The 14,948-nt window shown below is 40.5% G+C and overlaps 1 protein-coding gene across 1 annotated transcript in view; it reads right to left on the reverse strand.

Annotated features, from left to right (window-relative positions):
* Positions 1-14,948, reverse strand: part of LOC307022601 (uncharacterized protein) — a 138,027-nt gene that overhangs the window by 85,965 nt on the left and 37,114 nt on the right. Inside the window, exon 2 of the mRNA XM_079655445.1 lies at positions 12,799-13,000. Coding sequence (XP_079511571.1) covers positions 12,799-12,860 — 62 coding nt within the window. The 5' untranslated portion in view covers positions 12,861-13,000. The remainder of the gene's footprint in view (positions 1-12,798; positions 13,001-14,948) is intronic.

Below are 14,948 nucleotides of genomic sequence, written 5' to 3' on the forward strand. Positions count from 1 at the left end.
ATTAGGAGAATCAAGCTGCAGTTTGAAAAAATATGCAAATGAATGTGCCAAAACACACGCTAATTAAGAAACATCATCACCAACTTGACGACACACGTGCAGCATTTAAAAACAACACCAAAAGTGCTGCATAAACGAAACATTGCAAATACAAAACGCTGCATAAGCTCAGAACACAACGGAAATGGGGACACCAACAAGTGACGCACACAGCTGGGACCGGAGCGCTCGTTGACATTTAGGCATTATAAAGTTAGCCAGCTGCCACTATCACTGTAAGCTTGCCTAAAATGTAGTTTGATTGAAAGTTGGAGTGTGTTGCAGCGCGATAGGAGCTGTCGGCCACCGTACGATATATACAGAAAGATCATACCGTGCATGTACATCTTTGCAGCATCTGTTGGCAAATGTTTTAGAATGAAGTTGCTGTTAAAGTTGTTGAAGTTTAGTTTGACTAGATCAGTGGTTCCCAACCTTTTTTCCCAAGAGCCCCCCCCCCCCCCCCCAAATGACTCCTGTTGGTATTTTGTTAAAGGAGGATGAAAGTGTAACTAAGGAGCTCTATTGGAGTGACTTTGATGGTTATTGGACTCAGGATTCATTCATTTGGATTCCCGCTGCATGAAGAAATTAAAGGACGGCAGAAGTGGAAACAATTCACAAAGGGATTAAACTGTTTGAAACACATGCTCAAAGTAAGCCGGATTTTGCCGATGTGTTTATGTGGATTCAAAAGTTGTAAATAATCTACTAAATGGAGGAAACCGATCTGATCGGAGCAACTGTGACAAATAATCCAACTGAAACCGGCATGGACAATGACTATGTTTTAAAAATGCGCTTATCCAGACAAGCCCGGTTTGGGCACTTTACGGGCAGAAGAAACATTTCTATTAAAGAAAGAATTATACATTTCTATCTTTTTATGCCTTTAATAGCTACTAACTTGAATTTTTATTCAAATTAATTAATCAATTATTTGTTATATTTTATTGTAATATATAGACAAGGCTTTTAGTGACAATCATATGTAAAAAAAAAAAAAAAAAAAATCTAAATATGATATTTGGCCTCAAATCAGCTGAGGCCTGGCGCCCGGTTATGGCTAGAAAGGATCCGTCTTGTGTAAATATGACGTCACGTTCTCGTTGTAACTCTCGTTGTAATCCGAGCGGCTCGGAAACACATCTACAGCAGTAACATGATGCAACATACACATGAATGAAGCAGCAATATTGATAGAGAAACATCAGACATAATAGTGAAACACTGCAAGGGAACATTTTATTGCACCAGGAGCTATCTTGGGACTTTTACTGCGACAACGTTGACTTGCCTCTGAATAAAAAATAAACCATAGTGTTGGTGATCTACAGTGTTGTCATTCTTCTTTGAACACCAACAAGACCGCTAACATCCTATTTCAACAATCACACTCCCTGTAATTGACATAATTAATAGATAGTTTAGCTTCTCACCATCATTTGCTGTGGCCAACTGATGTTAACGATCGTAACTGAAAGGCTGCCTGCCAAACGTAAACATTCAGCCATGTGACATTCAGCCAAACTCTCGCGAGAGTTTTACACAAGACGGATCCTTTCTAGCCATAACCCTGGCGCCCCCCCTGCGATCTTTGGCCTTAGGTTAGAATATGATGCAGGTTCCACCTACCGTCATTATGAACGTGCGCAGAATGCATTGCGTTACTGTTTGTTTACTTTAAAACAACACAGTTTTAAATGAGCTGGCAAACATTGTGTGAGTGAGTGAGGCCTTCTTTAAGTCGCTCTCAATGTGAAATCTGCTATCGCTGTGTGATGAGGTGGTGGAAGAAAGGCGTTGTTTCTACAGTCACATGGCCACGTTGGAACAATAGCTGCAGTGTGTGTGTGTGTGTGTGTGTGTGTGTGTGTGTGTGTGTGTGTGTGTGTGTGTGTGTGTGTGTGTGTGTGTGTGTGTGTGTGTGTGTGTGTGTGTGTGTGTGTGTGTGTTGCCTCAGTGGTGTGATGTTGTGTGGGAGTGATCCAAATGGACCAGTCGGCTCCGTGTCACAACATCCACAATGACGTCTGTCCGGCAAGCTCAAGCTCACACACACACACACACACACACACACACACACACACACACACACACACACACACACACACACACACACACACACACACACACACACACACACACACACACACACACACACACACAGAGAGATAACATGCTGTGGGAATACACACACACACACAACGAAGAAAGCCAGCAAAATAACACAAACCTCTGGATCAAAATCTGTGTAGTTGACTGTTTGACACACACACACACACACACACACACACACACACACACACACACACACACACACACACACACACACACACACACACACACACGGAACACATGAGAAGACAAAGAAAAGCAGGAAGGAAGTGAGTAAAGGAGCATTCAGTGTAGGCTTGGCCTCCAGACAACATTTCTCTTTAGTGGTCTTCAGTCACATTGTCCTGTGTCTTGTGTCCTGCGTCAGTGTGAGCGTAAGAATTGAGGAGGTGAGACCGAGGTCGAAGTGGGCGTGGCCTGACACATTACAGTCTTTCTCTCTGTCCCTCTGTGTATCACAACGCCTCCTAACTCACTCTCTCTCCTCATTGTGTGCCTGCCTCGCTGGCTTTCACATCTCTATTTCTCGTCTCAAGCCTGCTCTCTTTTTCAGAAAGCTCCTGGTCACAGTCTGTTGGGTTTTTCCTCCCACTAAGACGGGCAAAGGCCAAACTAGGAGCATCAAGCTCCGGCAGCAGAATGGCTTCACTGGGGGAGTGGGAAATGTTTTAGCTCCTATAGTTTTATAGGGATGAGTAATCATCTAAATATATCTGATTATATATTGAGTGTTTTTACGGCGGCCATCATGCAAACGCGATACAGATGCCCAAAAGATGTCCATTAGGTGAATGCAGTTTTAAAATGATGCAGATATGAATACACAAATGTGCCAAAACACATATGAGGTAGAAACATCTTCACCAACTTGACAAAACATGCGCCGAAAGACAAACTTCACTAACGTGCATTTAAAAAAGTGGAGTAGTTTCGGCGAAAACTCAAATGTACCATGGGGTAAGATTAGAATTGTCCAAAGGGGGGTTCGTTTAGCGTGAAACACTTGAAATAACTAACGGATAAGTTCAAAAAGAAAGTAGAAAGAAAGTGAGGTCATAGAAAACTATTTCTGCTAAAAAGTTTGCAATGATTGAGTCAGAGCTAAACATTTCAGATGTGTGTATCTCACACTGCTGAAGCTTTAATTAATGCTCCTTTGTTATTCATGTTTTATTATCTTTTAAATGATTGTTTTTAAATGGCATTTTATATCTTTGCTTTTTATAATATGTTTCTGCTCTTAATGTCTTTCATTTTTGTAAAGGAATTGCCTTGTGTCGAAAGGAGCTGTATAAATAAACTTGCCTTGCGAGACGCTCAAAACACAACATTTAACCCTCCTGTTGTCTTCGGGTCAAATCTACGGAGACCCCTAGGGGACATGGAGAAAAAAAAAATGTATTTGAACAAAAAAAAAAAGAATTTGTCAATAAATCCGCTCAGAGGGACGTGCATCTCCCCTCGCTCTGAGTGTTCTCTTGAGGTGTCTTCACTTATATGAAACCCTTTATATATACAGTATATGTGTGAAACCCGTGCCTATTGCCAAGCACTGATGTAATATCTTTATATTTAAGGCCAAGCTCAAAGTAAAATCGATGAACCGCTCCATTGTTGTGGTTTCTGTGTTGCCGTAGCAGCCGAACTGACCAGGAAGTATATTGAGCTAAATGAAAAGTTTTGCGATATCTCGCAAAACATTATTTTTTTTTTCAAAATATTTTTTTTTCTTCTCGTCCCCTAGGGGGCTCCGTACAAATCTGACCGATTTACTACTTTCATTAATCACAACTTTTTTGTTTTACATTCGATTGCATTAAGGCTTTATGATATCCTTCACAGTAGACCTTTGAACATATACAATTGCTGATCACCACTTTCATTGAATTTTTTATGATTTAGTCAACTTTGTAACACCCATGGTGTTCCCGCCATAAAGAAAAGGAATTAGTAACCATCAGGATCAGATAAAACACACACACACACATTCTCTAGATGTGTGTCATCCCCTCCCATGTGAATCACACCTGGCACACACAAACACACACACACTTCTTTTGACACTTTTCCCGCTCTTATGTGCCCCTCCCCCCACATGGATCACACCTGGCACACGCAATACATGTTCAGTGTCTATTCTTTGTATTTTTACTGCAGTTCATGTATACCAGTAGTCTGATACAATATGTACAGTTTGAAAGGGTGTTAAATGAAATTTGGTGATGATTAATGGTTTTTGTGTTCATGTAATAGCAGTTTAAACAGGACCGGTCAAATTGGACCGCGAACACCTAAGTAAGCGGGGGAACACGAAGACAATAGGAGGGTTAAAAGTTATGCTAAAAGCTGTAGGCTATGCATTGTTCTGAAACTGCAGTGCGTTTCTCTTAATGGAAATGTTTCTTGTTGTAACTGTGGGCCACCATATGTTAGTAAGTGATTCTGATCTATAAAACCGAAGGGACATACAGGAGTGAATTTAATTATATAATCATTATGCATCCTGCACCTATGGCTATACACAGTATATACTGGACATCACTAATGGTTTTATTTCCATTTCAAGAGACTAAACCAGAGTGTTTCTGTTAATATTCCACTGAGTTTGGAATATGCTAATTCCATTGATCAAATGTTGTTGATGGAAGTCATATTAAGTGGTGGGTGATTATTAGCATTCAACATGAGGGCGTTCTTCATCAACAGAGCAAAATGCTATTATTGTGGATGTGGGGGAAATGCTACGTGATGAACCTGAGTCCATTTGCAAGTTGAAAATGCAATTTGTTCTTCATAAATACACTTAATCTCACATAATGTGAAGCTGTTATTAATAATGAAGAATGCAAATTAAAAAGCCCACACTCAAGGTGCTTTCGGCCCCCATATGAAATGAAAAGTAGTGAGCTGCAGATGTTGCTCTACACACATGAAACCAGATGTAGCCGAGCATGATTGTGTGTGTAAAAGTCAACACAAAGGGCTTTCTGTGTGCAAGGCGAGGCTATTAATTACACGACCTTAAGATTCCTCTCTCATTAGGCTCGGGGAAAACATATGGTCTATGCAGATGCTCACTCAGTCTTCCTATTCAAGGTGAAAGACAGATACTTTAACTCCTGTGTGTCCAGGCAAGGTAATTGAACTTTGCACTCATCCTTTTTTTCTAAAAGAGGCCCTATTGTGCTAATTAGTCTGCTCTGATTGGTTAGCTGGCCGGCTCTGTTGTGATTGGTCAACCGCTCAGAGATGTCCCGCCCCTTAGCCTATCACACAATATGTTGGAGTAATTTTGATCATTTGAAAGTTTTTCCATTAATTTTGAAAAACACAATGATGTTTTCAAACTAAAAATAAAGTTAATCATTATTTTGGATTCAGTTTAGTAGTTCCATTGAATACATTATTTATTTTTGCATTTAATTGTATAATATATATTCTGATATTGAAGTTTTTTATGCTTTCAGATTCAGAACTTTTTTCCGCACTATGAAATGTCTTCTTTTTTTAATCAGACCGTAGTCATTTTGCTTTCAGCCTTTGGGCCTGATGCATAGGGGGCGGGCCTTAACTAAAAAAGGGCTTGGAATCATGAGTGACAGGCCCTTTCTCAGTCAGGAGGAATGGTAGGTACCTCGAGGAATATTACTATACACAATACTCCTGAGATTGGCAGTAAAACAAACTAATGCCAATGACAAGGTCCCATTTAGCGAGCTGCTTAAATGTGGAGAAGCAGTAAGAGCTGGTCAGTGTATAAGAGAAGGCAAAGTACAAGTGTAGGGCAAGGTACTTTCAAAATGTAATATATAACTGTCTAATGCTTTGCCATACTTCAACTGCAGAAGTACAGCGAGCCATTATAAAATGGAAGAGGGTTGGAGTCCTTTACAAATCAAATTGTGGGTAATATTTCAAAGCCTCGGGGCGTGTTCATGTAACACAATGAGATTAAGAGCCGCACATGGGTTTTGTTTCTATGACAACAATTTCATATCGTCTCCCTAACGGATGTTGTATGATAGGCTTGAATCGCCTCTTTGTTTTGTACTATCTATTAGGGCTACTATCTATTTGTTTGACATTGAGGACGAAGCCCTTCGTGCGCTTTGTATGGATGAGTTTGTCAGCGCTCGATCTGACAGCCGCAGAGCGAGGAAGATGTGGGACACAATCTGTCACAGGAAACAACATGGAGGATGTAATTGCCACTTTTAGATGGAGCTCACATGAACCAGGTCCATTCACAAGAAGTGGTTGAAGCTGTAATAAAACTGCCCATGATGACGCATTATTTGACAGCTATTGAAATAATATCACTGAAATCCTATTAAAATCCTATGTAATTTTAAAGGTCCCATGACATGGCCATTTCTATTGATCAGATAGATTTACATTGTTCAATATTCCAAAATCACATTGGTTTCTCATACAGCATCTCTGTATAGTATGTATTCACTCTGTACTAAACGGCTTGTTGGAGCTCCTGCCCCCACAGACAGGTCTTCTCTGTGTTAGAGTTTTACTCGCTACATGGTGTACTTTGAGGGTTTGTGACTCTGCAGACCGTTTACGTGCATACAAAGCTACATAACACACAAGGGGACGGGTAATAACCGGAAAAGCATGACATGGGACCTTTAAGGGTGTCCAATGTTTGCTAAAACTGCCCCATATACTGATTTTTGTGACAGTTGATCAATGGGGGCTGTCAACGACGCTATAAACAAATAAACTCAACTAAACAAAACTATTAGTTACACGTTATGTTAATTCTAAAAGCAATATCGTTTTGTAAAGAGTTACTTGATCAGAATCAAGTTTATTGCCAGGTACACATACAAGGAATTTGCTTGGTATCTGGTGGTGCGAACATAAACAAATCAAAACAAATAATTAAGTCAAAAGAAAAAGGAAATACATAAGGATAATACAAAATAATGATTTTGAAAACATTTCAGTGCTGCCAATGGTTTAGTCGACGGGTGGTCAGGGCAGACTGTCCAACCCGAGTGCAGGTTTTAAGACTTGTAATAAATCTCACTGCAGAGGTAGAGAGTATCCAAAGACCTTAATGGAATATAATGAAGAAAAAGGTTAGCAGTATTTGCAGCTTGGTGCCTGATCCGAATTAGCCTGTGTATGCTAGCTATCTGAATAATGTCATACTCAGATAGTAGTGTGTGCGTGTGTGTCTGTGAGAGAGAGAGAGAGAAAGAAAGAGTATTCAACATATTCAAACGAAAGGTCATAGTCTTGTCGGAGCTGTCTTCATTACACTTACAATATTTTCTCATATGAAGATTTCTGAGGTGGTGGTAGTGTGTGTGTTGAAGAGACACAGAAAGCGAGGGAGCGTGGCGAAGTGTGTGTGTGTGTGTGTGTGTGTGTGTGTGTGTGTGTGTGTGTGTGTGTGTGTGTGTGTGTGTGTGTGTGTGTGTGTGTGTGTGTGTGTGTGTGTGTGTGTGTGTGTGTGTGTGTGTGTGTGTGTGTGTGTGTGTGTGTGTGTGTATGGATTTGAAGTGAGCTCTCCACCCAGGTATAATTACATGGAGATGTGCTCAATCTGACTGCAGTTATGAGGAACCTGTCACGTTCATATCGCTGTCATTGCCATAGTAACTGAAAGGTCTCTTTTTGAATATCATTCTTTAGAAGCTTTCACACACACACACACACACACACACACACACACACACACACACACACACACACACACACACACACGACCAAAACCAACGTCATCAGGTCTGCTTCAAGACCAGAATCTGTGTGTGAGCATGTACATTCCTCCCCAGTATTCCCAGTCACAGCATGACTGTGTGTGTGCGTGTGCGTGTGCGTGTGCGTGTGCGTGTGCGTGTGTGTGTGTGTGTGTGTGTGAGAGATGAGAGATGAGAGGGGGCAGATTGAGAGGAAAAAGGGAGTGTGTGCACGGTGCTTGCTGTTGCTAGGTGGAGCAGGGTGGTGCTTTGAAGCAGAGGTGTGTGTAACTACTCTAACACACCAACAATTTATCTTTCAAATGCATAAAACGTGCAAACAGAGACACACAAAGTAACCCTCGCAAACCTGAAGATGGCATCAATGTGTCCTCCTATCTCACACACACACACACACACACACACACACACACACACACACACACACACACACACACACACACACACACACACTTTGGCCCTGTGCAACAGAAAGCAGTGTTGAGCTCACAGAAACACAGGTAGCCTAGGGAGGTTAGATTAGAATAAAAAACAGGGAAGAGTCAAGGGTAGAATAACTGGGAGATTAGATAAAAAAGCCGGAGACATTAGGAGATAGAGGAAGGTGGGGGCAGATAAAGTGAGGGATTGGGAAAAGATATATACTGAGAGAAGAGGAGGAAATGAAATGGACAGAGAGGCTGGAGAGAGGAGGATTGGAGACTGTGAGAAATAACAGAGGAGGATTGTAGGGCAGATGAACTGTCACTGTGGAAAGTGGTAACAGAGGAGAAGAGGAGAGAATAGAAATCAGGCACGAAGAAAAGCAGACTGCACAAAATGAGTCGCAGTAAAAGAGGTTAAAATAACGTTCATCCAGGAAAAGATTCAGTCTGTGAAGAGTAATACATGTACTCTGTGTATGTAAGGAAGTACAGTTGTCCTTTACCTCTAATGAACTGTATTGGAGTTCTAAGATTCATGGTTCTCAACTGGTCAGGCCTCGGGACCCACTGTTTACTTGGTCAATACATCGCGACCCAACATTTTGAAGCACTCAAATCTATTCAACAAAAAAAACGTGCTGTAATATATACGCTTCTCAGCATACAATATTAATAAAAGTGAAGTACAGCGCATATATCCCTGATATCCCTTCAGTATGCTTTTAAAAAAGGTTTAATGAGATGATGGAATCAAAGCTGAACTATTTAAAAAGGTACACATGCTGAAAACCCAACCCCAGCAGGGGGGTCTGTGGGGATTCTCCCCCAGGAGATTTTTAGAAATACTAACATAAACTATGCATTCTTGTATACTCTGAGAACGCCTGCATGCACAGCGTTAGAAAATCGGACCTTCAAAATAAAAGTTTGACTTTTTCCACACAAAAAAAAGAAAAATAATTCCAATTTTTTTTTTCTTCACTCACACATCCGCGACCCACTCGAAACGGGTCCGCGACCCACCAGTTGAGAACCACTGATTTAAACAACAGTGTATTCGATTAACCAGGTAAAATACTCAAAACGCTCTTATACTGAAACAACAGATTAGGAGATTTGCTACTAATTCCTAAAAAGGAAATGTCATCAGAATCAGAATATCTTTATTAGTCCCACAGAGGGGACATTTGCATCGTTACAGCAGGAAAGAGCCACAGACATAATTAATGTTAATTAATGTTGCATACAAAAAAGTAAGTTATGATATAATAAAAAAATTAAAGTAAAAAAAAATACTTTCAAAATACAAATCCTGTAACAGTTCTTAGGATTTAGCAGGCAGGTATATATTACACAGTTATTAATGGCATATTTATATAATAATGTATATATTGCACATATTGAACATGTTTGATGGTATTTAACAAGTTACACAATTTACAAAATACAAAATGCAAAAAACACACCTTGTAACGGTTCTAGGGATTTAGCAGCCAGGTATAAATTACATTTATTAAAAGTCATATATATATATTGCACATATTGCACATAATTTATTGGTATTTAGCAGCAAGGGGTGATATAGTCTGTGTTGTAAAAAAGTCACAGCTTTAAACAAAAAAATAAGTCTAGGTCAAGGGGGGAAAACTACGTGGTTAGACACCCTCTCGGACTCCTTTGTCCTTGTCAAATCTTCCCAGGTAACTATTTGAATTGTGTTTAAAAGTGTAGATTCAGACATGTGTCCGAAAATGTCCTCAGCTGTCAGATTCTGCAGCGAGAAGTAATATTTGCTCCCAGAAATCTCATCGCTGCCCGGTTTTTTTGCCTTCAATATGAGCATTTTTCAAAGTGTGTGTTGCGATGGTTCCTTTCTGAAATAACAAAGGATAAGTCTGCCCAACATAATTGTCTATTGATTGCGTGACGGATTAGTGAGACATCATTGAACAGCCTGTTTATTCAGTCTCATGCGGTTGGGACTCAACAGAATGAACGTGTTTTTTAAATCAATTTCGTACTTCTTGTAAAAAAGATCATTTGTTGGAGGAGAGGTGAAAGGAAGTCAGGTGAGGAATCTGTATGTGTAACAGGCTAACTAAAAGAGGACAAGGACCTCTTCCTCCCACCACCTGTGAGTCATTTCCTCCCACATCTGTCTCCATGCCTGATCGGAGAGGACACGTGCATCCATTAAAACACTGTGCACAAACACAGGTACACTAAACACATGTGCACATACACACAGATGGCTAAAAAAAACACTGGCACACAATGAAGCCATGACTATATTAACATGCAGGGATACACACTCATTTGTTAAAAGCAAAACATGAAGTTGCACACACATGAAGACACACACACACACACACACACACACACACACACACACACACACACACACACACACACACACACACACACACACACACACACACACACACACACACACACACACACACACACACACACACACACACACACACACACACACACACACACACACACACACACACACACACACCGATGCACTTGCTATAGGCCAAAAGGAGTTCACCATGGCAACAGGAGAGTGGGGCAGCAGGATGCGGTCTCTGGCTGACACAGGTGTATGAACGGATAACACTCAAACACACGAGAAAAAAGGAAGTGAAAAGTCAAACTGCAGCATCACGATGTATCAAAGCATGTTTAGATGATGTCTCTTTAAAGAGGACATATTCTGCTCATTTTCAGATTAATATTTGTATTCAGTGTCTCTACTTTAAAGAGTCCTCTCCTGATGATGTTCAGGTGTATATCAGTATGTAGTGTCTCTACTTTAAAGAGTCCTCTCCAGATGATGTTCAGGTGTATATCAGTATGTAGTATCTCCACTGTGACATGTCTCCATGCTTCAATGTTCAAAAAGCTCTTTAGTTTTCTCATACTGTCTGTGCTGCAGCACCTCTTTTCACCCTCTGTCTGAAACCAGAGCCCAGTCTGCTCTGAATGGTTAGCTGGCTGGCTCTGTTGTGATTGGTCAACCACTTAGAGATGTCTTGCCCTTTAGCCTCATCACGTACAATGTGTTGGAGCGCTAGCCAATAGAAGCGTGAGTGCGACATAGTGATGTCACTTTGTTATGGAAGGACCATTTGTAGACCATTGACATGCACTAACACCTATAGCACACAGGAAAGGGAAAACCCACAGAAAACAAAGCAGGGCCTCTTTAAGGCTTTCAAAACCCAATTTTATGTTGTATAACTGCAACAGTCATGGGGATATGAAAACTGGATTTATTTCGAGCCACACTGCGATATATAATCCAAAAGCAAATCAAAATAATACCATTACATTTGCTATGATAGATAATGTCTCAGATATGTGAAGGAGAATATGGGCTCTCATCCAAAACCATCCCGGCTAAATTGATCATGTCGTCCTCAGTGACCGTCCATCTAACTGACAGAGGACTATTTCCTGGATGTCATCCAGTTATGTATGATGGGGACAGAACAACAAGGATAAAAGGTGAACTCATATTATGTGACACAAATATCCATAATTAAGTGCTATCATTGGAAATTATTGTTAGATTTCTAGCTATTCTGTGCCTAAACATGGAGACCTTAAAGTGTAGACCGCTGAGTGGATAAGGACAACTGTTTATGTGTTGTGTTTCTGATCTGACTTTATGTAAAGCGTCCTTGAGCATTAGGAAAAGCACTTCTGGTCAGATGCCTAAACTTACGTCACTATGTACTACGTAATGACAATAAAATGGAACCTGAATGCTATAAGGAGGAAACAATAACACAAATAAAATAAAATATATCTAAGGAGCATATTGAATAAAATATGGTAATATAAAATAAAAAAGGTTAAAGGTGGGGTATGTAATTTATTTCAGACTCACTTGTTGTTATATTCCATGGAATGCTCTTAACATCCCGATAGCAATTCATATCTGAAGTGCTTTGACAATAAATACATAAAAAAATTCACCTGTGGAAGCCGTGGCGCTGTAAAAAGCACGACCAATCATCTGAGCCGGCCCGGCTAAAATAACTGGATGGCCTACCTGCCTGTCAGCCTTCCATCTGTTCACAAACTTATCTCGTGCCCTCATTGGTCATGTGCGCGTTCGTGTGTGTTGGAGGAGGGGCTCTGGAAGGAAGGGGCAGATTTGTGTATTTTCAAATTCTAGCGCGCTCGAGCTGGTTTCTCCAAAATGACATACCCCACCTTTAAGAGAATAAAATGTTAGAATAAAAAATAAATAAAGTAAAGGACAGTCAGTAAAATGTGCTCGTCCCACTTCCTCTCAATCACTTGACCTCGCCCATTGGTATTGTGTAACAGCATATTGTACGGAGGCCACTTCAACGACAGCGGGAATATATACTTTTACAAACCTCTTACATACTTCCGGACACAATCTATTCGTTATGAGGCTTGGGGAGTAACAGGATTATGTCATTAGGATACAAAAATAAGGTATTCCTCACTCCTTATCAGCGGAGGCAGCAGGAGTGAAGTGTGGTGGTGGAGGAGGAGATGAGGAGGACATATTTCAGAGGAGCTTGGCAGAGGAGTGGTTGTGTTGGATCTTGACCGATCTCTTCTTCTGTGAATGAGGCAATCAGGAGGGTGGGACTAATCGATGGCCGTGACCCAGAAGGGAAAACCTCTGCCAGCTGACCACTGCTTCTGTGGAGGAGAGGATGACATTTCAATTATCTTTCATTTAAAATATGAACACATTTGTTTCGCTTACCGTCCAAGCTATTCAAACACATTTATGTTAATTCACTTGCATTTCTTTTTAAGATTCTCCCATTTCCTGTGTCCCTGACAGCCTCCCCTACACTCCTTTTATAGGAGCATTGATCCGGTGTATACAGAAATAATAATTCAAGTCATGTAATGCCTCTCAACTAAAGCATCCCACAGTTATAATTAGTAGATAAACAATCAAAACAGACAAACACCAAACAGAAATCACCACCTTCTCAGCAGAGGTAACAATCATAGCTATTCAAATCTATGTTGAGGAACATTTAGTTTGAGGGTAACAAGATATACACATAGGGTAAAGAGAGCTATAAAAGTGTTGGTTCATGACAAATAAGTGAATATATGATAATATGTATATACTAAGGCTTGTAAATAGACAATATGTAGGTATTGTAAAACGTCCTGTTTCAAAAACACTCAATTTCTTCATCTTACTTTAGTTGTAAGCAACCAGTTTTATATGCACGACTGCCACTTAGCCTAAATATATTCTCGCATCAAATGCATAAGTGCAATGGATTGTGGGTAATATATACAACTCCAGTGTCCGTAGTTGTTCCCCTCGCTCCCTCAAACCTCTCAGCATCACTCAGTTTCTCAGACAGATGGATCAACTCTTATATGGGCAGCGAAAACTCTCCTGAGGAACTAGTGGCACACAGGACTAATACAAAATCACCTGGGTGTTACTTCGGAAATGTTTCAAGGAAATTGCATTATATTGGAAAGTGGTAGTCGGTAGTTCGGCTCCCTTTTGGCTAACTTGCTTATACTGTAAAGTGCAGGCAGAAAAGGAGGCAGTAAAAAGTGATAAATGAAGTGGCTAATCTCATGAGGAATATGAACTTAAAGACTCATTTTGGAAAGTTCAGTTCGTTTTATTAAACCTTTTCAAACTATTCAATCAATGTTTATTTATATAGCCCAATATCACAAATGTTACATTTGTCTCAGTGGACTTCACAGTTTGTATAGAATATCAGTATGACAATACGACACCCTCTGTCCTTAGACCCTCACATCGGACAAGGAAACACTTCCAGAGAAAACCCACAGTTTAAAGGGGAACATGGGAGAAACCTCAGGGAGAGCAACAGAGGAGGGATCCCTCTCCCGGGACGGACAGACGTGCAATAGATGCCGTGTGTAAATCGAAGAGATGATACATTTACAACATAGGTAGACCAAATGTTTGGAAATGCATGTGTGTATAATAAGAAGATGAATCCACGAGGATATCCATCCAGGACACAGGACCACAGCAACAGGATCAGCCACGACTCAGGATCCCGGCGTAGATAGGCACCAAAAATAAATTTGCGGAAGCTGGGTTATTGGGAACATGAGAGTACACAGGTACAGACAGAGAGAAGGAAGAAGTAAGACGTCCCCCGACAAACTAAGCCTATAGCAGCAAAACTAGGGGCTGAATCGAATCAGCCCTAACTATAAGCTTTATCAAAAAGGAAGGTCTTAAGAGCACTCTTAAAAACGGATAGGGTGTCTGATTTACTTTGTAATTTAGAAATGCACTTAATCGCTTACTAAAGGTGACGTTTGATATCCATATCCTGCCTCTAAGTCAAATACAATGCTATCAACAGCAGTCGTTTAGCTCAGCTCAATTCAAAGTAAAAAAAAAAAAAAAAGGGAAACGGCAAATTGGTACAATTGATGGCACGACAAAAAGAGCTTGACAATCTCACCACTTGGAGATGGAAGATACCTGCATTTCCAAACTGTGCATGGACCCGAATCCACCTCTAAAGCCACAACACATATCAGTGTCACTAGAACAGCTCCAAATTGTGGCTCCAGATAATATCTCAGATTTGACTTTACGGGAGAAAAATGTGTGTTT

The sequence above is a fragment of the Notothenia rossii genome (assembly GCF_949606895.1).
Source record: "Notothenia rossii genome assembly, chromosome: 10".
In the NCBI taxonomy this organism is placed as follows: domain Eukaryota; kingdom Metazoa; phylum Chordata; class Actinopteri; order Perciformes; family Nototheniidae; genus Notothenia; species Notothenia rossii.